The sequence below is a fragment of the Oryctolagus cuniculus genome, chromosome 15 (genome assembly GCF_964237555.1).
Source record: "Oryctolagus cuniculus chromosome 15, mOryCun1.1, whole genome shotgun sequence".
Taxonomy (NCBI): Eukaryota; Metazoa; Chordata; class Mammalia; order Lagomorpha; family Leporidae; genus Oryctolagus; species Oryctolagus cuniculus.
Window position 1 is genome coordinate 40,092,630 of NC_091446.1, and position 25,097 is coordinate 40,117,726.

A 25,097-nucleotide genomic window follows, 5' to 3' on the forward strand; every position below is an offset into this window, starting at 1 on the left:
GAATATTTATTAGACAAGAAATAAAAAGATGAAAAGACTTTGAGAGAAAGAATCCAATAATTTAAACAAAGAAAATCCAGCTACAAATAATCGGCATCCCTCAAGTAAACAGTAAAGCAATGGAAAAGAATAAATAAAAGGGGCTGCCATTGTGATGCAGCAAGTAATGCCACAGACTGCAAGGTCAGCATGGAGTTCAAGGTTCCTCTCTTCAGGCTGGCCCGGGCGTGGCTATTGTGGCCATTGGGGGAGTAAACCATGGGTGGAAGATTTGTTTCACTGTGTCTCTCTCTCTCTGTCACTCTTTCAAACAATAAAATAAATCCTAAATTTTTTTAAGATTTATTTATTTATTTGAAAGAGTTATGCAGAGAGAGGAGAGATGGGGGGAGGGGGCTCTTCCATCTGATGGTTCACTCCCTAATTGGTTGCAATGGCCAGCTGTGCCTATCCGAAGCCAGAGGCCAGGAGCTTCTTCCAGCTCTCCCACATGGGTGCAGAGCCCCAAGTACTTAGGCCATCTTCTACTGCTTTCCCAGTCCATAGCAGGGAGCTGGATCGGAAGTAGAGCAGCCGGGTCTTGAATTGGCGCCCATATAGGATGCCGGTGCTTCAGGTCAGAGTGTTAACCCACTGCACCACAGCACTAACCCCCTAAAAATTTCTTTAAAAGAATGATAAAAAACTGTAATTCAATCATTTTTCTAATCATAAATAAAAGATCTATACCTATACAGAAATGTTGTGTAAATAAGAACATCATTTTAGAATAATCAACAAAAAGATGCTTTAAAGAAAGATTTTTGGGAAGTCAGCAGAAGATGACCCAACTACTTGGGCCCCTGCATCCATGTGGGAGACCCAGAGGAATCTCCTGGCTTCAAACTGGCCCAGCTCTGGCAGGCCACTTGGGGAGTGAACCAGCAGATGGAATCTAGCTCATTTTCTCTTTCTCGCTCTCTCCATCTCTGAGGGATATTTATTTGAAAGGCAGAGATACAGAGAGAGAGAGAAAGAGAGAGATCTTCCATCTGCTGGTTCACCCCCTAAATGGCTATGTAGCCTTGGGTTGGGCCAGGTCAAAATCAGGAGCCTGGAACTCCCTCTGGTCTCCCGCATAGCTTTCAGAGGCCCAAGTACTTTGGCAATCTGCTGCTGCTTTCCCAGGCACATTAACTGGGAGCTGGACCAGAAGTGGAATAGCTTGGATTTGAACTGTGTTCATATGGGATGCAGGCATCACAGGTGGTAGGTTAAGTCTCCACACTACAACACCAGTCCTGTAAGATGTTTCAGTACAGATATTAAAAACAAACAATAAAATTATTTCAGTGTTAGCAAAAAGAATAAATGGAAAAGTAACACTAGATTATTAGACTTCTAGCAAACAGCACATTTTGTCAGAACAAAAGATTAATATATTTTCATATCTTACAAAACTGACTTTCAAGTATACATGACACACCTGCTATAAACATACAAGAATTCAGGAAACATAGCTCCCAAATTCAACCTCTGAAGAATAAATTTTAGATTAAAGTAAACAGAGCTACTTAACTAAAAAGGGATCCGTGTTAAAGATAAGAGTGGGAATAAGAGAGGGAAGAGATGTACAATTTGGAACATGCTCAATTGGACTTGCCCAAATGGTAGAGTTAGAAACATACCAGGGGATTCCAATTCAATCCCATCAAGGTGGCATGTACCAATGCCATCTCACTAGTCCCAGTGATCAATTTCTGTTCACAATTGATCATAATGATAGGACTAAGAGTCAAAGGGATCACATAAACAAGACTAGTGTCTGAAAACACTATCCGATAGAATAAAAAAAAGGGAGAGAACAATCCAATATGGGAAGCGGGATATACAGCAGACCCATAGAATGGCAGATGTCCTAAACAGCACTCTGGCCTCAGAATCAGCCCTTAAGGCATTCGGATCTGGCTGAAAAGCCCATGAGAGTATTTTAGGCATGGAAAGCCAAGACACTCTGGCCAAAAAAAAAAAACCCTAAATGAAAGATCTCTGTGAGTGAGATCCCAGTGGAAAGAACAGGTAATCAGAGAAGGAGGTACCTTTCTCTGAAGGGAGGAGAGAACTTCCACTTTAACTATGACCTTGTCTAAATATGATCAGAGTCAGCGAACTCAAAAGGCTTCCATAGCCTTGGCAACTCATGACAAGGGCCTAGGGTGATTACTGACGCCGTAAACAAGAATGTCAATTTGTTAAGTCAACAACAGGAGTCAATGTGTACTTACTCCCCTTGAAGGATCTCTGTCCTTAATGTGCTCTACATTGTGATTTAATGCTGTAACTAGTACTCAAACGGTATTTTTCACTTTGTGTTTCTGTGTGGGTGCAAACTGTTGAAATCTTTACTTAATATATACTAAATTGATCTTCTGTATATAAAGAAAATTGAAAATGAATCTTGATGTGAATGGAAGGGGAGAGGGAGTGGGAGAGGGGAGGGTTGTGGGTGGGAGGGAAGTTATTTGGGGGGGAAAGCCATTGTAATCCATAAGCTGTACTTTGGAAATTTATATTTATTAAATAAAAGTAAAAAAAAGAAATAGTACTGTGAAATATTAAATATACTCATAAAATGACTCTTAAATGTAGCTTTATAAAAAGAGCACAGTGTGTGATTGCTGTTGGATCCTACAAAGTTGATATGGTAGAATACAAACAGCAGAGAGACATATGAAGGTCAAAACAGCTTCCCCATTCCAGCCCCATTTACCCTAATCAACATTTTCTTTTCTCTGGAGCAATTATTTAACAATTCTAACATACTACATAGTTTATATATATATATATATATATATATATATTATATTTACTATTATTATTTGATTCTACTATTAGACTATAAGACTTAGGGGCACAAGAATATGTATAACCCAGTGACATAACCAAACATCTTAACATTTAGAAGGCACTCAACACTTAACATGTTAGATGAATTGTTGAATTGCTTTGAGTCACTAATAAGAAGTTTATCTATTTAAGCAGTTTGACTTAACTTAAAGACCTCACTTGGCTCATGACATAAAGGCTATTTCCAAATGTATTTGAAAACTGCTGGAAATAATGAACACTAATGTATGCACTACCTTCTAAATCCAGAGAGAAGCAGGCTGTGCAGATGCCTCTTCAGTGCCAGAAGAGTATAATCAAAAGAATATGCAAGTGAATAAACTGAACTTTTAGGTTTCAGATTATTACTTGCAAAGGTCAAAAGCAAACTGTATGTATATAAAAATACATATATAGTACATAAAACTTGTATAGAGTGGTGAGAATAAATATACTTCTCTCGTCTATACTGCCTCTACTAGGAAATTGTTTTTAAAATACTACTCCCTAAAGTATTCTATTTGCAAAGCAGAAAAAAATTGATATTTCTAAAATGCTTTATTTTTATAATCTTGTTTTTAAAATGTTGTTTGGTAAAGTATGCTCCCAGATGAAAAATAATTTACCCACTTTTTAAAAATAATTATTTACAGTTTTGAATAGTGGACTTACTTTTATCAGAATGTAAAAGAAGATTCTTATTCCCTATTTAAAATTTTTAAGTCATTTTCACAAGTATGTACATTTTATATAGTTTCACAAAGACCTACAGGTGACATCTGTCAATTTTTATTTTTTACTTTTGGCTGTCAAGCACTACAACTTCTGGGGCAATATCTTTGATTCTCCATTCAGAAATTCTCCACTCTTCTCTACACTCCTACCTGCACTGGCAGTCTTACCATCTTGAATGTGTTAACAGGTTCAAACGCCTCTACTTCTGGTTAGGCTCAGCAAATGGGGAGCCCTGGAGGGTGACTGGAATGAAGTAGGGGAGTGAGGTGTTTATTTTCCTTGGCCTGCTCCTTGAAAGATTCATATGATTTGCCGGCCTTCAGCTGAAGCCATTGCTTCTTGGTCAATGCACTTCTCAAGGAACTTTCCTACAATTCTATTGCATGCTTAAACTGCATTTCCTGGTATTGTTTTTTAAGATTTATTTATTTGAAAGGCAGAGAGAGCGAGAGAGAGCGGGAGGGAGGGAGAGAGAGAGAAAGGATGTAAACTCATCCATACACTGGTGTATGTGGCCAGTAGCCAGGAAGAAAAACAATAATCATCTTTCTTTGAAGTTGCTGTAAATGAAAAATTTATTTTGTGTCTACATGAGATACAATTCTTAACAAACATATAAAAAATTGTTCTTTAATTTGTTTACCTAGATGCCTGTTTGTTTACTCAATTTTATGCAATTATGCATGTTGCCAATTACTATGTAAGGCCCATCAGCATGGATAGTACACTGTCACTTTAAAAATCTCAAGGTAAAATTGGTCCGCTCTGGTCTATGAGATGGCTGCAATGTTTGGATCGTCAGCAAGGTCAGCCATCCATTTTGGGAGCCATAGTCACTGAATCAGATGGACTGAGCAGCAACTCTACAAGCTCTGTGGTGAGCATATGTTGTTATATCTGGAAACAGCAACCGTCAACTGGTCTCCTCTGGTCATTCAGCCTTAGATGAGAAAGCACATGCGAATCAGCATGTTCACGTTGTTACCATGGCAACCATGCTGCTAAATGGAAATCTTTAACGATGCAGATCATAAGGTTGTATGTTGTTTTAAAAGCATGGGTAATAAAACATATGTTTATATCACAGGTTTCATCGTGCTGGGATTTGAGTTATGTTGCTGATGTGTTAGCAGATGTTTTATATCACTCTCCTTTCATTAAGCAGAAAGTCTGCTACACAGGCATTTCTTGTTTCTGAATACTAGTCCATGTATGTTTCTCCAGAGTATTTTTAATTGGTTTCATATAGTTGTTTGCACAAGGAGAAAAATCTCTGAAAAATATCAACCAAATCTCTGAGTTATTTACACAGCATTTAGTAAGTTAATAAATAATTATTAAATAAAAAGTACTAGCATTTTAAAAAGAAATAGCTCATGTTATGACATTGAATATCTGTGAATCAATAGAAATAATTATAATAAACATACTTGAGACATTTTTGATGTCATGTTATTAATGCCTCCCTGAAGTTTCATAGTGTTTAATATTCACACAATACATTTCTATGTTTTGACTGTCACAAAAACTTGATGATACATTTAAAGCAAGCTGTTGTTATCTCCATGTTGCAAGGGATGGAATTTCCTTGAATGTAATGCAGGATAGGTCTGGTCAATCTATGGTTAGCTACCTTAAAATATCAGTGTTTCATGAAAACAGTTCATTTCGTGTTAACCTTGAGTTGTCAGGGCTTCTGCTCCGTGCTGTTCTCACAAACAGAAGAAGGTTGATGGAAGCTTCACTCTCTAGAGTCTGGTGGAGGTCGGAGAAGGGCAAATTATCAAATTCACAGTGAAAGGCTCACATTTTATCAACCAAAGCAAATCACAGACCATGTGTAACTGCAAGCAAGCTGGGAAGTATTATCCTATCATGTGCTCAGAAGGAGGAAATCAGAAAAATGACATGAACAGCACTCAGCTTGCATAACCTGTGAGAGAGATATCAAGGCTAAAGCCTGGTGCTACAGGGCAAAGCACCATTACTGCCTAAACTGTTGGAATGATAAGGTAAATATTTTTGACAAGAGTATTTAACTTGGTAAAACAGTAGGTGGATTGCATAATAATCATTATCCAAATATAACAGGAACTCGTATGAATTAGGAAGTCTGGGAACTTTAATTTCAACTTGATCTTGAGGACTGCTAAATTTGGAAAGTATGTCTGGGGAAAGCCTGGTGATAAGGCAGTTGAGGTGATGTGGATTAGTAAAAAGGTAAAGAAAAATTATTATCCAAAGAAGTCACTACCAACTTGCATTTATGTGATTTAATTATAAGTAATCTGGCATGTGAGAGAGAAATATTGAGTAACAGAGCTAGAGACAGACACAGATGAATAGAGAGGGAAGAGTGATTGAAAGAGTGAATATGAATGAATTTAAACAGGTAAACAGTTTTATCTCCTTTGTACTAAATAGGCCATGGGCCCTGATAGGAATGTGAGATGAGAGATTTGAATGTGTTCTTTAACCCCTTCTTCTCAGTCACCTCCTATCAAAACATATGGTGTGAGCATCACAGGAAATTTGGCCATGGAATAATTTTTAGCACATATTATTCATGTGATTAGATCCTTCAGCCTAAGCCAACCCATAACTCAGTCAGCTGAAGCAACAAGTACTTTTCTCAAAGTTGAAGAATAAATCTCTCTCAGGAGAGAACTGGAGAGAAAACTATGGTGGAGACTCTATGGAAAGAAGAGGAAAGCCATGGATCTGTGTGGAGGGTGTGGACACAGAGCAATGAACATCGATGCAACACTCAACCCCAGAAGCCTAGAGCCGGAGAGAGCACCAGCTTTGGAGGGCAAGGTAAGATCAGACTGCAGGAGCTCTTGCTGGGGATATAGTCAGAGGGAGAGCCTGGGGGATTACACTGTCTTTGAGTCCAGCCTGAAGCCCTGAGGAGGACAGGGTGCCCGCTAACACAGTGAAAAAAAGGGACAAGTTTCTTTCTGCCTGCCCGCCCCCCAACAGTGGCACCAGGAGACTGGCTGAGAGAGCGCAGCTGCCATTTGGACGTGCGTAGCAGCTGCTGTGGCTCTTGTGCACATGCCCAGCAACCAGCAGGGAAAAATACCATCCTGACAGCAGTGGCAGCCGCAGCAGCCAGGGTGCACGCACCCAGCAATGGCAGGGGGAGAGGGGTGGGAGGTGGAGAGGCAAGGTATGAGAAGGAGCCATTCTGGTATCAGTACCAGCTGCAAAGGCTCTTGGGCATGCCTGCAACCAGCGGAAAGAAGAAAGCACTGTGAAATAAATAGGGGACCTTGTGCATGCATGTGATCCAGGGATTTTACCAGATAGAAAAATCTACATTCTCTACTGTCTCTGAGTCTGGCTGGGAGGATTGACAGGAGACTGGGCACCCACATAGGATTGAGAGGTACCCCTAGTCTCTTAATATATCACAGGCTGTGTGGCTCAAGCCATCTAGCTGGAGTCGCCATAGGCAGCTGGCTCTGGGAACACCTCAGCCTCTCCACAGATGGGCAAGACTAATGGGGTGGAGTGGATCCATTGCACCCTGTAATTGTGGGAGCTCTGGGTGCTGATGCTGTATGAACTCTGATTGCATGAGAGGGTGCAGGATGTAGCCGGATCTCTGGACAATTGCTTGGTGCAGCTTCACATGCTCAGAGCTCCCTCATTGCCTGGAGTGGGTCATTGCAGAGGGATCCAGACTCACACTGAGGACTCCACGGATCCTTTGTGCAGCTCATGCAGAAGTACTGATGAGCATTGCTCCCTAGGATAATACCTGGGTATTGATTATCATGGAAGAGAGGAGAGGAGGATGTGTTTATGCCCAAAGGGGGAATCATACCTTCCTTTCTATTAATAAGGCAGATCTACCAGGCCCAACTTGGATGACACTCTGGAAATCACCCCATCCCAGAGCATGGACACCCTTAGGACATGCCTTTGGATATGCACTGAAAAAGAAGACACTCTACTAAGCCAAAGATGTATAGTTCAAAGATAAAAGCTGCCATAGGGGGAAAAAAAACAAGTATTTCACAAATGCCTAAAAATAAATGTAGAATTTCAAGAAACAAGAATAAGGAAGACAACATAACTACCCTCAAAGGAACACAATAACACTTTAATATTAGAATGTGAAGATGATGAGATTGATGAAATACCTGAAATGGAATTCAAAAGATTATTCATAGGGTTACTCAAAGCAGTGAGAAGAAAATTCACAAGTAAAAGAAATCCATACTTGATATGAATGGAAAATTTTCCCATGAAATTGAGATATTGAAGAGATTTCAAAATGAAATATTCAAAATGAAGAATTCAATATGTGAAATAAAAAATACAGCCTCAACAACAGATTTGGTAAGGCAGAAGAAAGAGTTTCTGAGCTAGTACACATATCTTTGGAAATTTTTCAGTCAGACCAAAAAATAAACAAGAAGAAATTAAAAAAATTATAAACAGTGTTGGAAATTTATGGGATACTATCAAATGATCCAACATATGGGTCATAATGGTTCCTGAAGGTATGGAAATACAGATGGATTAGAAGGCCTAATAATTACAGGAAACTTCCCTGATTTGAAGAAAGAAAGGGACATCCAAGTACATGAGGCACATAGATCTCCTAATGAACACGAGCAGAAAATATCTTCACCATGACACATTGTAGTCAAACTTTCCAAAGTAAAACATAAAGAAAAAACTCTAAAATGTGCAAGAGACAAATGCCAGATTACTTTCAGAAGATTCCCAATTAGACTCACACACAGCTAACTTCTCATTAGACCCTACAGGTTAGGAGAGAATGGCAAGACACAGACCAAGGTTTAAAAGAAAAAAAAAAAAAAAGGAAAAAGGTCAACCCAGATAACTGTATCATGCAAAGTTCTCATTTATGAATGAAGGTGAAATAAAACTCTTCCTAAAAAAAAAAGAAATTGAATTTATCACCACAGATGCTTCAGCATGTGCTACACATAAGTACAAAGATAATCATCATTATGAAAAAATGTGAATGCAGAAAATCTCCCAGTAAAAGTACAAAGGAAATCCAAAGCAAACAATAGCAATATTTATGGAAAAAAAGTCAGAGCCAAGTTGTTAATTGTTGATATTGACCTTGAATATAAATTGTGTAAATTCTGCAATTAAATGATGCAGGCTGGCTGAATGGATTAAAAAATAAGACACATCTACTGACTGCCTACAGGAAACACATCTCACCAACAAAGATTTGCAGACTGAAAGTGAAAAGATGGAAAAAGATATTCCATGGTAATGGAAAGCAAAAAAGAGCAGGTATAGGCTTCATAAAATCAGACAAAATAGACATTAACACAAAAACTGTTAAAAGATACAAAGAAGGGGACTATGTAATGATTAAGGGATCATTTCAACAGGAAGATGTGACTATAAGAAATATGCACCCATTGCCAGGATGTCTGGCTATTTAAATGGAATTCTTTTTTTTTTTTTTTTTTTTGACAGGCAGAGTGGACAGTGAGAGAGAGAGACAGAGAGAAAGGTCTTCCTTTGCCGTTGGTTTACCCTCCAATGGCCACCGCAGCTGGCGCGCTGCGGCCGGCACACCGTGCTGATCCGTTGGCAGGAGCCAGGTACTTCTCCTGGTCTCCCATGGGGTGCAGGGCCCAAGTACTTGGGCCATCCTCCACTGCACTCCCTGGCCACAGCAGAGAGCTGGCCTGGAAGAGGGGCAACCGGGACAGAATCTGGTACCCCGACGGGAACTAGAACCTGGTGTGCCGGCGCCGCAAGGCAGAGGATTAACCTAGTGAGCCGCGGCGCTGGCCTAAATGGAATTCTAATGGATCTAAAAGGAGACATAGACTGCAATAGAATAGTAATGGGGGAATTCAACAACCCACATTCATCAATGGGCAGATCAACTAGACAGAAAATCAACAAAGAAACAGCAGAGCTAATTGATACTATGGTCTAACCTTTCATATCTACAGAACCTTTCACCCTACAGTTACAGATTACACATTCTTCTCATCAGTGCATGCAACTTTCTCTAGAATAGATCATATTCTAGGCCATAGAGCAAGTCTCAGGAAATTTAAAAAATAATAAAAAAAAATACCATGCCTGTTTTCTGAACAAAATGGAAAGAAGCTGGAAATTAACAACTAAAGAATCTCTAGAACACATGAAAACACATGGAGACTAAAAAACCTGCTCCTGAATGAACAGTGGGTCATAGCAAAAATCAAAAGAGAAATAAAAAAATTTCTGGAAATGAATGAAAATGACAATACAACATAACAAAATTTATGGGATGGAGCCGGTGCTGTAGTGTAGCAGGTAAGGCCACTGCCTGCAGTGCCGGCATCCTATATGGGCGCCAGTTGAAGTCCTGGCTGCTCCACTTCTTATCCAGCTCTCTGCTATGGCTTGGGAAAGCAGTAGAAGATGGCCCAAGTTCTTGGGCCCCTGCACCCACATGGGCGATCCAGAAGAAGCTCCTGGCTCCTGGCTTTGGATCGGTGCAGCAACGGCCAATGTGGCCAACTGGGGAGTGAGCCAGAAGATGGAAGACCTCTCTCTCTCTCTGCCTCCCCTTCTCTCTCTGTGTAACTCTAATTTTCAAGTAAATAAATAAATCTTTACAAAAAACTTAAGGTATATAGCAAAAGCAGTGATAAGAGGAAAGTTTATAGCAATTGTGCCTACATCAAGAGATAGGAAGAGCACCAAATAAATGAGATATCAGTGCATCTCAAGGCTCTTGAAAATCAACAACAAGATGGAGAGCAACAAGATGGCGGAATAGGAAGGGAGCACACTGATAGTCCGGAAAGAGACAGTTTAATAAAAGTGGAGATACTGCAGGTTCAAGGAAGAGTAGGGGAAGAAACAGCAGAGGAAACTCTTCCAGAACTAGTGATTCACAGGAGACCTGCATGCAGAGCATGGGAGCCCACAGTTAGGGACACCAGCAGCAGAATCAATGCACCAGCGCTGGAATCCAAGGTGAGCTGAACCTCAATAGCCCAAGACACCAGCGGGCAAGCAGAAAGAGGAGACTAGAGGGAACGAGGCTTGAAACCCTGTGGGGAAAAGTTCACCAGGCTATCTAGAAGAGAGAGGGAAAAAAAAGTGACTGATATGGACATGAATTTCTCTCTCTCCGCTCACCTCTCAAAGGGGAGCAAGACAAAGAGCAGGCACCATTTTGGACATACGTCATAAGCGGGGTGACCTCAGGGCTGTGCCCGCCCCTAGCCAAGCAGAAAAACCTGACTCTGAGTGGGGAGGGGGTGAAATAACAGGAGATTAGGACCTAGTGAATGTGTGGTGCTAATGAACTGAGACTGTGAAAAAGAGACAGTGGGTGAGAGAACTCATGGAATTCACGTGAGTACTCTCCAGAGACGCTACAATTCGGTAACCTTGGCAACCCAATGGGAGACTGCAGGAGAATTTGAGCCCACACTGAGGGCAGCACAGATTCCCTGTGTGGTCCTTGGGAAAAAGCTTCTGATCTCTGGCTCCTGTGGGTATATCATTTGCCTGCTAACTGCCTCCAATTCCACTCAGCTGTGCAGAATTACTTCCTTTTTGAATCAAAAAAAGAAAGAAAGAAAGAGAGAGAGATTTACCATGCCTAACCTGGGAGTGACACCTTTGGCACACCTGTAACCCTGAGGAACCAAACAGAGCTCTCAGGCCATACCCATCTCAAGCCTCTAAGGCTACATCAAAAGTAGACAGTCCACTTAATATAGTCATAGTATAACAAGAAAAAACACCACAGCGAGGGAAGAAGAATCCAAAGAATATCTCCACAATGCCAAGCAACAAATGCAGAAACTGAGGAAACAAGAACAAGGAAGACATTATGACACCCCCAAATGAACAAGACACCCCAAGCTAAGATTATGAAGATGATGAGATGGAAGAAATGCAAGATACTTATTTCAAAAAATTTATGATAAGAACAATTAGAAGTTTTCAAAAACAAATGCTTGAGCTATGGAAATCCTTACTGGACAGGATAGAAAATCTCCTTTGAGAAAATGAAATCTTAAGGAAGAATCAAAATGAAACGCAGAAACTAGTAGAACATGAAATTGTGATAGTGAAGAGAAATCAAAATGAAATGAAGAACTCAATAGATCAAATGACAAACATGTAAGAGAGCCTTAAAAACAGAGTCAGTGAAACAGAAGTGAGAATATCAGACTTAGAAGACAGAGCACAGGAAAGTTTACAGTCAAACCAAAGAAGAGGAAATTAGAAATCTAAAAAATATTGTTGGGAATCTACAGGATAATATTAAAAACCCAACATTTGGGTTCTAGGAGTTCCTGAAGGCATGTAGAGAGAGAAAGGATTAGAAGGCCTTTTTAGTGAGATACTTGCAGAGAACTTCCCGGGTTTGGAGAAGGACAGAGATATCCTAGTACAGGAAGCTCATAGAACTCCTAGTAAACATGACCAAAAGAGATCCTCACCATAACATGTTGTAATCAAACTCACCACAGTGAAACATAAAGAAAAGATTCTAAAATGTGCAAGACAGATATGTCAGATTACTCTCAGAGGATCTCCAATTAGACTCACAGCAGAATTCTCATCAGAAACCCTACAAGCTAGGAGGGAATGGCGAGACATAGCACAGGTACTAAGAGAGAAAAACTGCCAGCCCAGAATATTATATCCTGCTAAGCTCTCATTTGTGAATGGAGGTGAAATAAAGACCTTTCATAGCAAATAGAAATTGAAAGAATTTGTTGCCACTCATCCAGCCCTGCAAAAGATGCTTAAAGATATGTTGCACACAGAAACACAGAAACAAGGTCATCAATATGAAAGAAGGTAAAGGAAGGAAACCTCACAGCAAAAGATCACAGGAAGTACAAAGCATATATTAGAAAATATATTTGGCAAATGGCAGGGCAAAGTCACTACTTATCAATAGTCACATTGAATGTTAATGGCCTGAACTATCCAGTTAAAAGACACAGATTGGCTGATTGGGTTAAGGAACAAAACCCATCTATTTGCTGCTTACAAGAAACACATCTTTCCAACAAAGATCCATACAGACTGAAAGTGAAAGGCTGGAAAAAGATATACCATGCCAACAGAAATGAAAAAAGAGCGGGCGTAGCCATCTTAATATCAGACAAAATAAACTTTACCACAAAAACTGTTAAGAGAGACAAAGAGGTGCACTATATAATGATTAAGGGATCAATTCAACAGGAAGATATAACGATTATCAATGTATATGCACCTAATTACAGGGCACCGCTTTATTTAAAAGATACATTAAGGGACTTAAAGGGAGACTTAGACTCCAATACAATAGTACTGGGGGACTTCAATACTCCACTCTCAGAAACAGACAGATCAATAGGACAGAAGATCAACAAGGAGACAGTAGATTTAAATGACACTATAGCCCAAATGGATCTAACAGATATACACAGAACTTTTCATCCTACACATAAAGAATTTACATTCTTCTCAGCAGTACATAGAACCTTCTCTAGGATTGACCACATACTAGGCCATAAAGCAAGTCTCAGCAAATTCAAAAGAATTAGAATCATATGATGCAGCTTCTCAGACCATAAAGGAATGAAGTTGGAAATTAGCAACTCAGGAATCCCTAGAGCATACGCAAACACATGGAGATTGAACAACATGCTCCTGAATGAAAAATGTGTCATAGAAGAAACCAAAAGAGAAATCAAAAACTTTCTGGAAGTAAATGAGGACAACAACACAACATACCAAAACTTATGGGATTCTGCGAAAGTAGAGTTAAGAGGAAAGTTTATAGCAATAGGTGCCTGCACCAAGAAATTAGAAATGCACCAAATAAATGAGCTTTCAGCACATCTCAAGGATCTAGAAAAACTGTAGCAAACCAGACCCAAATCTAGTAGGAGAAGAGAAATAATTAAAATCAGAGAAGAAATCAACAGGATTGAATCCAAAAAAATTACAAAAAATCAGCCAAACGAGGAGCTGGTTTTTTGAAAAACTAAACAAAATTGACACCCCATTGACACCTAAAAAAGAAAAGACCCAAATCAATCAAATCAGAGATGAAAAAGGAAATGTAACAACAGATACCACAGAAAGAAAAAGAATCATCAGAAGTTACTACAAGGACTTGTATGCCAGCAAACAGTGAAATCTATCAGAAATGGATAAATTCCTGGACACATGCAACCTACCTAAACTGAACCAGGAAGACATAGAAAACCTAAGCAGACCCATAACTGAGAAAGAAATTGACACAGTAATAAAGGTCCACCCAACAAAGAAAAGCCCAGGACCAGATGGATTCACTGCTGAATTCTACCAGACATTTAGAGAAGAACTAACTCCAATTCTTCTCAAACTATTCAGAACAATCAAAAAAGAGGGAATCCTCTAAGTACCTGGCTCCTGCCATCGGATCAGCATGGTGTGCCGGCTGCAGCACGCTGGCCGTGGCGGCCATTCAGGGTGAACCAACGGCAAAGGAAGACCTTTCTCTCTGTCTCTCTCTCTCACTGTCCACTCTGGCTGTCAAAAAAAAGGGAATCCTCCCAAATTCTTTCTATGAAGCCAGCATCACCTTAATCCCTAAGCCGGAAAAAGATGCAGCATTGAAAGACAATTATAGACCAATATCCCTGATGAACGTAGATGCAAAAATCCTCAATAAAACTCTGGCCAATAGAATGCAACAACACATCAGAAAGATCATCCACCCAGACCTAGAGGGATTTATTCCTGGTATGCAGGGATGGTTCAATGTGTGCAAAACAATCAATGTCATACACCACATTAACAGACTGCAGAAGAAAAACCATATGATTATCTCAATAGATGCCGAGAAAGCATTTGATAAAATACAACACCCGTTCATGATGAAAACTTTAAGAAAACTGGGTTTGGAAGGAACATTCCTCAATACAATCAAAGCAATCTATGAAAAACCCATGGCCAGCATCCTATTGAATGGGGAAAAGTTGGAAGCATTTTCACTGAGATCTGCTACCAGACAGGGATGCCCACTCTCACCACTGCTATTCTATGTAGTTCTGGAAGTTTTAGCCAGAGCTATTAGGCAAGAAAAAGAAATTAAAGGGGTACAAATTGGGAAGGATGAAATCAAACTATCCCTCTTTGCAGATGATATGATTCTTTATTTAGGGGGATCCAAAGAACTCTACTAAAGGACTAATGGAACACATAGAAGAGTTTGGGAAAGTAGCAGGATATAAAATTAATGCACAAAAATTAACAGCCTTTGTATACACAGGCAATGCCATGGCTGAGGAAGAACTTCTAAGATCAATCCCATTCGCAATAGCTACAAAAAAAATCAAATACCTTGGAATAAACTTAACCAAGGATGCTAAAGATCTCTACGATGAAAATTACAAAACCTTAAAGAAAGAAATAGAAGAGGATACCAAAAAATGGAAAAATCTTCCATGCTCATGGATTAGAAGAATCAATATCATCAAAATGTCCATTCTCCCAAAAGCAATTTATAGATCCAATGCAATACCAATCAAAACACTGAAGACATTCTTCCTAGATCTGGAAAAAATGATGCTGAAATTCATATGGAGACACAGGAGACCTTGAATAGCTAAAGCAATCTTGAACAAGAAAAACGAAGCTGGAGGCATCACAATACCAGATTTCAGGACATACTACAGGGCAGTTGTAATCAAAACAGCATGGTACCTGTACAGAAACAGATGGATAGACCAATGTAACAGAATAGAAACACCAGAAATCAATCCAAACATCTACAGCCAACTTATATTTGATCAAGGATCCAAAACCAATCCCTAGAGTAAGGACATTCTATTCAATAAATGGTGCTGGGAAAATTGGATTTCCACGTGCAGAAGCATGAAGCAAGACCCCTGCCTTTCACCTTACACAAAAATTCACTCAACATGGATTAAAGACTTAAATCTACGACCCGACACCATCAAATTATTAGAGAACATTGGAGAAACTCTGCAAGATATAGGTACCAGCAAAGAATTCCTGGAAAAGACCCCAGAAGCACAGGCACTCAAAGCAAAATTAACATTTGGAATTGCATCAAATTGAGAAGTTTCTGTACTTCAAGAGAAACAGGAAAGCGAAGAGGCAACCGACAAATGGGAAAAAATATTTGCAAACTATGCAACAGATAAAGGGTTGATAACCAGAATCTACAAAGAAATCAAGAAACTCCACACATCAAAGCAAACAACCCACTTAAGAGATGGGCCAAGGACCTCAATAGGCATTTTTCAAAAGAGGAAATCCAATTGGCCAACAGACATATGAAAAAATGTTCAAGATCACTAGCAATCAGGGAAATGAAAATCAAAACCACAATGAGGTTTCACCTCACCCCGGTTAGAATGGCTCACATTCAGAAATGTACCAACAATAGATGCTGGCGAGGATGTGGGGAAAAAGGGACACTAACCCACTGTTGGTGGGAATGCAAATTGGTTAAGCCAGTATGGAAGTTAGTCTGGAGATTCCTCAGAAACCTGAGGATAACCCTACCATTCAACCCAGCCATCCCACTCCTTGGAATTTACCCAAAGGAAATGAAATTGGCAAACAAAAAAGCTGTCTGCACATTAATGTTTATTGCAGCTCAATTCACAATAGCTAAGACCTGGAACCAACGCAAATGCCCATCAACAGTGGACTGGATAAAGAAATTATGGGACATGTACTCTATCGAATACTATACAGCAGTCAAAAACAACGAAACCCGGTCATTTGCAACAAGATGGAGGAATTTGGAAAACATCATGCTGAGTGAATTAAGCCAGTCCCAAAGGGACAAATATCATATGTTCTCCCTGTTCGGCGACTAGTAACTGAGCACCAAAGGGGAAACCTGTTGAAGTGAAATGGACACTATAAGAAACAGTGACTTGATCAGCTCTTGTCCTAATGGTTGATGTACAATGTAATACTTTATCCATTTTAGTATTTTTTTTTGTTCTAGTACCATTGGTTGAACTCTGTAATTAACACACAATTATTCTTAGGTGTTTAAATTTTAACTGAAAAGTGATCCCTGTTAGGAATTTGGGAAACATTATGCTGAGTGAAATAAGCCAATCCCAAAGGGACAAATACCACTTGTTCTCCCTGATAGGTGACAACTAACTGAGCACCAAAAAGGAAACCTGTTAAAGTGAAATGAACACTATGAGAAACTGTGACTTGATCAGCCCTCACCCTGACTGTTGATGAGCAACTTAATGTCATTCCTCTTAGTATTTTTTTTTGTTTGTTCTACTTAATACTTTTGGTTGAATACTGTAATCAATACACAATTCTTCTTAAGTGCTGAAACTTAACTGAAAAGTGATCACTGTTAAATATAAGAGTGGGAATAAGAGAGGGAAGAGATGTGCAATTCGGGACATGCTCAAGCTGACTTACCTCAAACGGTAGAGTTAGAAACATACCAGGGGATTCCAATTCAATCCCATCAAGGTGGCATGTACCAATGCCATCTCACTAGTCCCAGTGATCAATTTCTGTTCACAATTGATCAAAATGATAGGACTAAGAACCAAAGGGATCACATAAACAAGAATAATGTCTGCAAATACTAGCTGATAGAATCAAAAAGGGAGAGAACCATCCAACATGGGACGTGAGATACACAGCAGACCCATAGAATGGCAGATGTCCTAAACAGCACTCTGGCCTCAGAATCAGCCCTTAAGGCATGTGGTTCCGGCTGAAATGCCCATGAGAGTATTTCAGGCATGGAAAGCCAAGACACTCTGGGGAAAAAAAAAAAAAACCTAAATGAAAGATCTCTGTGAGTGAGATCCCAGTGGAAAGAACGGGTCATCAAAGAAGGAGGTACCTTTCTCTGAAGGGAAGAGAGAACTTCCACTTTGACCATGGCCTTGTCTAAATATAATCAGAGTCTGTGAACTCAGGGGCTTCCATAGCCTTGGCAGCTCATGACAAAGCTTAGGGTGACATCAAGGTGGCATGTGCCAATGCCATCTCACTATTCCAAGTGATCAATTTCAGTTCACAATTGATCATAATGAAAGGACTAAGAGTCAAAGGGAGCACATAAACAAGTCTAGTATCTGCTAACACTAACCGATAGAATAAATAAAGGGGAGAGTGATCCAACATGGGAAGTGAGATACTCAGCAGACTCATAGAATGGCAGATGTCCTAAATAGCACTCTGGCCTCAGAATCAGCCCTAAAGGCACTCGGATCTGGCTGAAAAGCCCATGAGAGTATTTCAGGCATGGAAAGCCAAGACACTCTGGCAAAAAGATCTCTGTGAGTGAGATCCCAGTGGAAAGAACAGGTCTTCAAAGAGGGAGGTGCCTTTCTCTGAAGGGAGGAGAGAACCTCCACTTTGACTAGGACCTTGTCTAAACAAGATAAGAGTCGGAGAACTCAAGGGGCTTCCATAGCCTTGGAAACTCATGACTGGTGCATAGGGAGATTACTGATGCCATAAACAGGAGTGTCAATTTGTAAAGTCAACAACAGGAGTCACTGTGCACTTACTCCTCATGTAGGATCTCTGTCCTTAATGTGCTGTACACTGAGGCTTAATGCTATAACGAGTACTCAAACAGTATATTTCACTTTGTGTTTCTATGGGGGTGCAAACTGTTGAAATCTTTACTTAATGTACACTAAACTGATCTTCTGTTAAAAAAAAAAAAAAAAAAGAAAAGAAACTATCAATTCCCAACTTGACTCTCACTGGGATTAAACATGACAATAGGTCTGATCTGATTTCATCATCATTTAAAAAAAAATCATCTATTATTTTTCACTTTATGTTTCTGTGTGGGAACAAACTGTTGAAATCCTTACTTAAGGTATACTAAGCTGATCTTCTGTATACTAAGATAATCGAAAATGAATCTTGATGTGAATGGAAGGGGAGAGGGAGTGGGAAAGGGGAGGGTGGTGGGTGGGAGGGACGGTATGGGGGGGAAAGCCATTGTAACCCATGAGACGTACTTTGGAAATTTATATTCATTAAATAAAAGATAAAAAAAAAAAAAAAAAAAAAGCTTAGGGTGATTACTGAGGCCATAAACAAGAGTGTCAATTTGTTAAGTCAACAACAGGAGTCACTGTGCACTTACTCCTCATGTAAGATTTTTGTCCTTAGTGTGCTGTACATTGAGATTTAATGCTACAACTAGTACTCAAACAGTGTTTTTCACTTTATGTTTCTGTGTGGGAGCAAACTGTTGAAATCTTTACTTAATGTATGCTAAACTGATCTTCTGTATATAAAGAGAATTGAAAATGAATCTTGATGTGAATGGAAGGGGAGAGGGAGTGGGAAAGGGGAGGGTTGCGGGTGGGAGGGACATTATGGGGGGGAAGCCATTGTAATCCATAAGCTGTACTTTGGAAATTTATATTCATTAAATAAAAGTAAAAAAAATAAAAATGTCATAAGAAAAAAAAATAAAGTAAATATGAAAGTAAGAAAAAAGTATCAGTGAACTAAAGAGCTATTTTTTGACAAAAATGAACAAAATTGATACACCACTGGCAAAACTAATCAAAAAAAGAGGCAGAAGACCTAAATCAATAAAATCAGAGATGAAAAGGAAATGAAATAGCAGATACCAGAGAATAAAAAGAATCATCAGGAATCACTACAAAGACATACATGCTGATACATTGCAAAATCTAGAAGACACAGATACATTCTTGGACATATATTCATCCAAAATTGAGTCACGAATACATAGAAAATTTAAACAGACCAATAATCAAGACAGAGATTGAATCAGTAATAAAGATCCTCCCTTTAATCAAGAACCCTTAAGCAGATTGGGTATAGAAGGAACATATTTCAACAAAATCAAGGCAGTTTATGACAAACCCTTGGCCAGCATCCTATTGAATAAAGGAAAGTTAGAAGCATTCTCACTGAGATCTGGAATCAGACAAGGATGCCCACTCTCACCACTGCTATTTAATATAGTCCTGGATGATTTAGCCAAAGCCAATAGGCAAGAAAAAGAAATTGAAGTCAAGCAAATTGGAAAGGAGAAAGTCAAACTGTCCATATTTGCAGATGACATGATTCTATAAGTAGGGAAACCAAAAGACTTAACTCAGAGAATATTTGAAATCATAAAATAGTTTTATAAAGTAGCATAATATGAAACTAACATAAAAAAATCAATACCCTTTTTATATACAGACAATGCCATGCTGGAGAAAGAACTTCTAAGACCAATTCCATTCACAATAGCTTCAAAAAATTAAATACTTTGGAATAAATTTAACAAAGAATTTTAAAGATCTTTACAATGAAAATTGCAAAACGTAAAATAAAGAAATAGAAGGTACAATAAAAATCTTCCATGTTCGTAGACTGGAAGAATTAATATCATCAAAATGTCCATACTACCAAAAGCAATTAACAGATTAAAAAATGCAATCCCAATCAAAACACCAATATCATTCTCTTGTAGTGATGCAGCTTAAGTGTCTCTCAGGGCAGAACACCCCCGCCACCGCCCGAAATTAAGAGGCATGGCCACAGTACTACCTATTCATGCTAGATGAGGGCACACCCTCCCACAAGAATGTGGTGGCAGAAGTATCAGGGTCTAATGGACATTAATTGGTACCTGGGGTGTTTTCAGAAATCTGTAAACTTGCAGGAGCATTTGAATGGACCTGTCTTTGAAGATTTACACCACTGTTCTCTTCTCTGTCATGGATCACCAGACCAGATTCCTTTCCCACCTAAAGTTGTACATCAACTGTGCCTATGTGCTTGCTAGCTTGTAGATTTGCTGGCACCCTCGAATAAAAAGTGCTGGCCAGAACAATCTGTGGAGCACTCTTCAGGTGAAGCTATCCATGTTGTCTCACTCATTTTTGAAACCCCAAATTCTCAGATCTTGAAAAAATGTGGTTGAAATTCATATGGAAACACAGAGACCCTAAATATCTAAAGCAATCTTACACAACAAAAATAGTGCCAGAGGCATCACAATACCAGACTTCAAGACATACTACAAGGCCGTAATTATAAAAACAGCCTGGGACTGGCACAAAATTAAACATGTAGACCAATGCAATAGAACAGAAACTCCAGAAATCAATGCATGCATCTACAACTAACTTATCTTTGACAAAGGAGCTAAAATCAATCCTTGGAGAAAGGACAGTTCTTCAATAAACAGTGCTTAGAAAACTGGATTTCAGCATACAGAAGTATAAAACAATACCCATATCTTACACCATATACAAAAATCCACTCAAAATGGATCAAGGATCTAAATATATAACCAATACCATCAAATTACTAGAGAACTTTTGGGAAACTGTAAGACATTGGCATAGGCAAAGACTTCTTTGAAAAAAAAAAAAAAAACATAAGCACAGGCAATCAAAGCCAAAATTGAAAAATGGAATTATATCAAGCTGAGAAGCTTCTGTACTGCAAAGAAACACTCAGCAATGTGAAGAGGCAAACAACAGAACAGGAGAATATATTTGCAAACTATGAAACTGATAAAGGATTAATTTTCAGAATCTGCAAAGAGTTTAAGAAATTTAATACCAGCAAAACAAACAATCCAGTTAAGAAATGGGCAAAGGACTTGAACAGACATTTTTCAGGAAGGAAATTCAAATGGCCAACAGACATATGAAAAAATACTCAGGATCACTTAGTCAAAAGGGAAATGCAAATCAAAACCACAATGAGGTTTCACCTCACCTCACCCCAGTTAGAATGGCTCTCATACAGAAATCAACAAATAACAAATGGATGTGGGGAAAAGGCACTCCGATCCACCCTTGGTGGGAATGTAAACTGGTACTGCCGTTGTTGAATTAGCATGGAGATAACTCAGGAATATGAATATAGACCTACCACTCCTGGGAATTTTCCAAAATGAAATGAAATCAGCATGTGAAAGAGTGATCTGTACCACTGTGTATATTGCAGCTCAACTCACAAAAGCTAAGATACAGAATCAACTCAGGTGTCCATCAACTGATGACTGGATAAAGAAATTATGGTATACACTATTTTCCAAAATTATTGTATACACCATGGAATAGTACTCAGCAGTTAAAAAAATGAAATGATATTGTTGTCAACAAAGTGGAGGAAACGGGAAATCATTGTACTTAGTGAAATAAGCCGTATGTTTTCCCTGATCTGTGGCAACTAACAGAGTAGCTGAAAGATAATGTATAGGAGTGAAATCTACATTTTGAGATTCGATGACTATTTACAGCCCTTGTCTCAACTTTTGAGGAACAGTGTTTTTGTTTTGGTTTGTTTTATATTATTTGTTGAACTCTTATGAGTAGAATGTAAACTGAAAATAGTTGTTTTCAAAAATTAAGAGTGAGAATAAAAGAAGGAGGTGGAAGGGCAGGAGTAGGTGTGGGAGGGAGGGTAGGGTGGGAAGTATCACTATATTCCTGAATCTGTATATGTGAAATTTATATACCATAAATAAAATTTTTAAAGTCATTATGATAAAAAGCTAAAAAAACAAAAACAAAATATAAACTAGCTATGTTGGACTTGTATATTTATCAACTGGAGAGATTTATTATCAGTCTCCCAGTGTCTCAAGTGTTTTCTAAGTGTAAGTCAGCTATCTGTGATGTTCAACTTATGTCTTTAGAATATAACTCCCATTGAGACTATGAATTCATGCTTAGGATACTAGTCTCCAAAGTGGCATGGTGGAAATATTAGAATTTCTATTTCTATTTTTAACCTAATTCTTTTAAATTCTACTATTTTATAATATCTCTAGAATACTAACACAGACTAGTACACGTATGATATCAATAAGTAAAGAGGTACACATATATTGGGGGTACCTGCTCAAAAATTTCCTTTTAATATGGGTACATGGTCAAAAAACATTTGTAGAAAGACCATGGTTCTACAGGAGTATAAATAAAAGCTAAAAACAATATAATCAAATCACAAGATGTCTGTTTCATGCTATAACTGTGGTCTTTCTACTTTTTACTTATTTAATGTTACAGTTAGTGTTTAAGATTATAGAGTAGACTGATTATACAGGGGACTGAAATTATATTTTTGCAACAATTTAAAAAAAAGGAAGGATGGAGGGGGATTGAGGAAGGGAAAAAGAGAGAAAAGGAAGTATGGTTATCTTAGAATTGTACCTATGAAATCTGTTCTCTTATATTAATAAGACATTTTTATTGTAAATCAATTAAATAAACCATATCTTCAAAAATATAAATGAACATAAATGTCAACACAACTGCAAATACATTTAGCTGACGTGCAATTAGAATCCACATCAGAAAATTCTGGGAATTGGGGGCAGATTTGTGAGTTGAGATCAGATATGGACAATATTGAAAGGCTAATTTGGCCTTTAGATCAATTATCTTTAGAAATTGAACAAAGATGTACATTTCAAGAAATTATTCATATAGATAATTCTTTTTTTTTTTTTTTTAAGTGTTCTACACCGTCTCTGGCAGGGCCTTTATTCAGATAAAGTGACCTGCGATAAAGTAGCTGGCTTTAGGCAGTGGGCTTCTGTACTCTGTACTAAGAGTCATACAACCCAGTTTTTCACATCATCTCTCATAGGACTTTTATTCAAAATAAGTGGCCCGGGATAAACGAGCTGCCACGTTAGGCAGCAGGCTTCTTGTCTTCCGGGCCGGCCCTCTTGTCGGCAGCCTTCTTGTCTGCAGCTGGCTTCTTGGCGGCAGCGGCCTTCCTCCCCACCACAGGCTTCTTCTTCTGCTTGATGCCCACGGCCCTGGGCTTCTTCACCTTCTTCCCCACCACAGGCTTCTTCTTGGCTGGCGCCTCCTTCGGGTCGGATTTGGCTGCTAGTGCCGCGACCGCCCTCTCCACGCGGAGCTTGTGGTTCCGGGCCTGCCGCAGGATGGTGTTGCGCCGCATGGTCTTCGCGTACGGGTTCAGCTTAAACATGATCCTCAGGTTCTTCAGCGGGTTCTTCTTCAGGACGCGGCGATGGATCTTCTTGCGCGGTGCTCGGAGCGCTCTCTGGATCTCTGGGCTCTTCAAGATTCTGCTGAGGTCTGTATTGAGCATCTTGTGCATGGGAAGGTTGTAGCTGCTCTTGAGGGACGCGGCTTTACGCCAAGTGCCGTACAAGTCGTCCAGCTTCTGGAAGGCACTCTCCGTCCAGATGCAGAAGCGCCCCACGTGCCCGCCGGGCGCGAGCTTCAGGATGTTCAGCTTGGTCACGTTGAGCAGAGTGATCCCAGGGATGTTGCGGAAGGCCTTGACGATGCCGTTGTCCTCATTGTAGATGACGCAGGGGCCCCTGCGCTGGATCCTCCGGCGGTTTCTCATTTTGCCCTTGCCAGCCCTCATCCGCTGAGAGGCGTACACCTTCTTGATGTCATTCCAGGCCTTGAGTTTCTTAAGCAGCAGAACTGCCTCCTTGGTCTTCTTGTAGCCTTCAACCTTATCTTCGACCACCAGAGGAAGTTCCGGCACTTCCTCAATACGATGACCTTTAGACATGACCAGCGCTGGCAAGGCCGACGCAGCCAGGGCAGAGCAGATGGCGTACCGCTTCTGGGTCGTGTTCACTCGCCGGTGCCAACAGCGCCAGGTTTTGGTTGGTGCGAACATGCGGCCTCCTCGGCACATATTCCCAAAGGCACCCTGGCCAGATCGGTGCGTCCCGCCACCTCGCACTCTGGGAATTCGCGCCACAGCTCTGCCAGTACCCCACGACTCAGCACTGGTCTGGTGACCTGCCAGCTCACTGACGGCATAGGGCTGCCTGTTGTTCTTGCGCAGGTTGGTGTGCACGAAGTTCACGATGTCTGGCCGGATGGGAGCCTTGAACATGGCAGGCAAAGTCACATTTTTGCCGGACGACTCCCCCTTCTCGGAGTACACCGATATGAGTGGACGAGCACACGCCATGGCGGGGAGAGGTGAGAGCCACGCTCCTCTCCTCCCGGCGGCTCCCACAGGAAAAGGCCATATAGATAATTCTAAGTTAAGAATCTGAGAAGAACTCATTTCTCAGGTTACATCTCAGCACAGCAGGGAAAAAAAGTGCTTTAATCAGCTAGTGATGTTTATCCTAGGTGAACACCTGGAAGAACAGTTGTTAGCAGAGGTATCATATTTGCAAATCCTATTGATGCCTCAAATCCTTCAGTTAAACACTAGAGTTGTGGCTTGCAGAAATCAGCACCAGTTCTGTCTGAATAATTTTTAATTCACCTACTTATTTTCTTCATATATAATACTTACTACCGAGAGAAAGAAGCTAATGATCTGATCTGAGTTTCTGATCTGATGCTGAATTTCTATTACACATAAAAAGATCTCAACCCATATCATTTATTTGATCTATGTAGGAAAAACATGGATGTAAGTTAGGGTAATGTTTCTACAATAATAATTATCTAAGTTGGCCATGAGTATGGCATAAATGAACCAGATAATATCCAGGG

General features: G+C 39.7%; 1 protein-coding gene across 1 annotated transcript; it reads right to left on the bottom strand.

Moving 5' to 3' along the window:
* Nucleotides 1-23,213: 23,213 nt before the first annotated feature.
* On the bottom strand, nt 23,214-24,615 carry LOC138845343 (large ribosomal subunit protein uL4-like). Its single transcript, XM_070057632.1, has one exon. It carries the CDS (start codon nt 24,556-24,558, stop codon nt 23,281-23,283), a length of 1,278 nt encoding a protein of 425 aa, XP_069913733.1. The 5' UTR covers nt 24,559-24,615; the 3' UTR covers nt 23,214-23,280.
* Between the last annotated feature and the right edge of the window lie 482 nt (nt 24,616-25,097).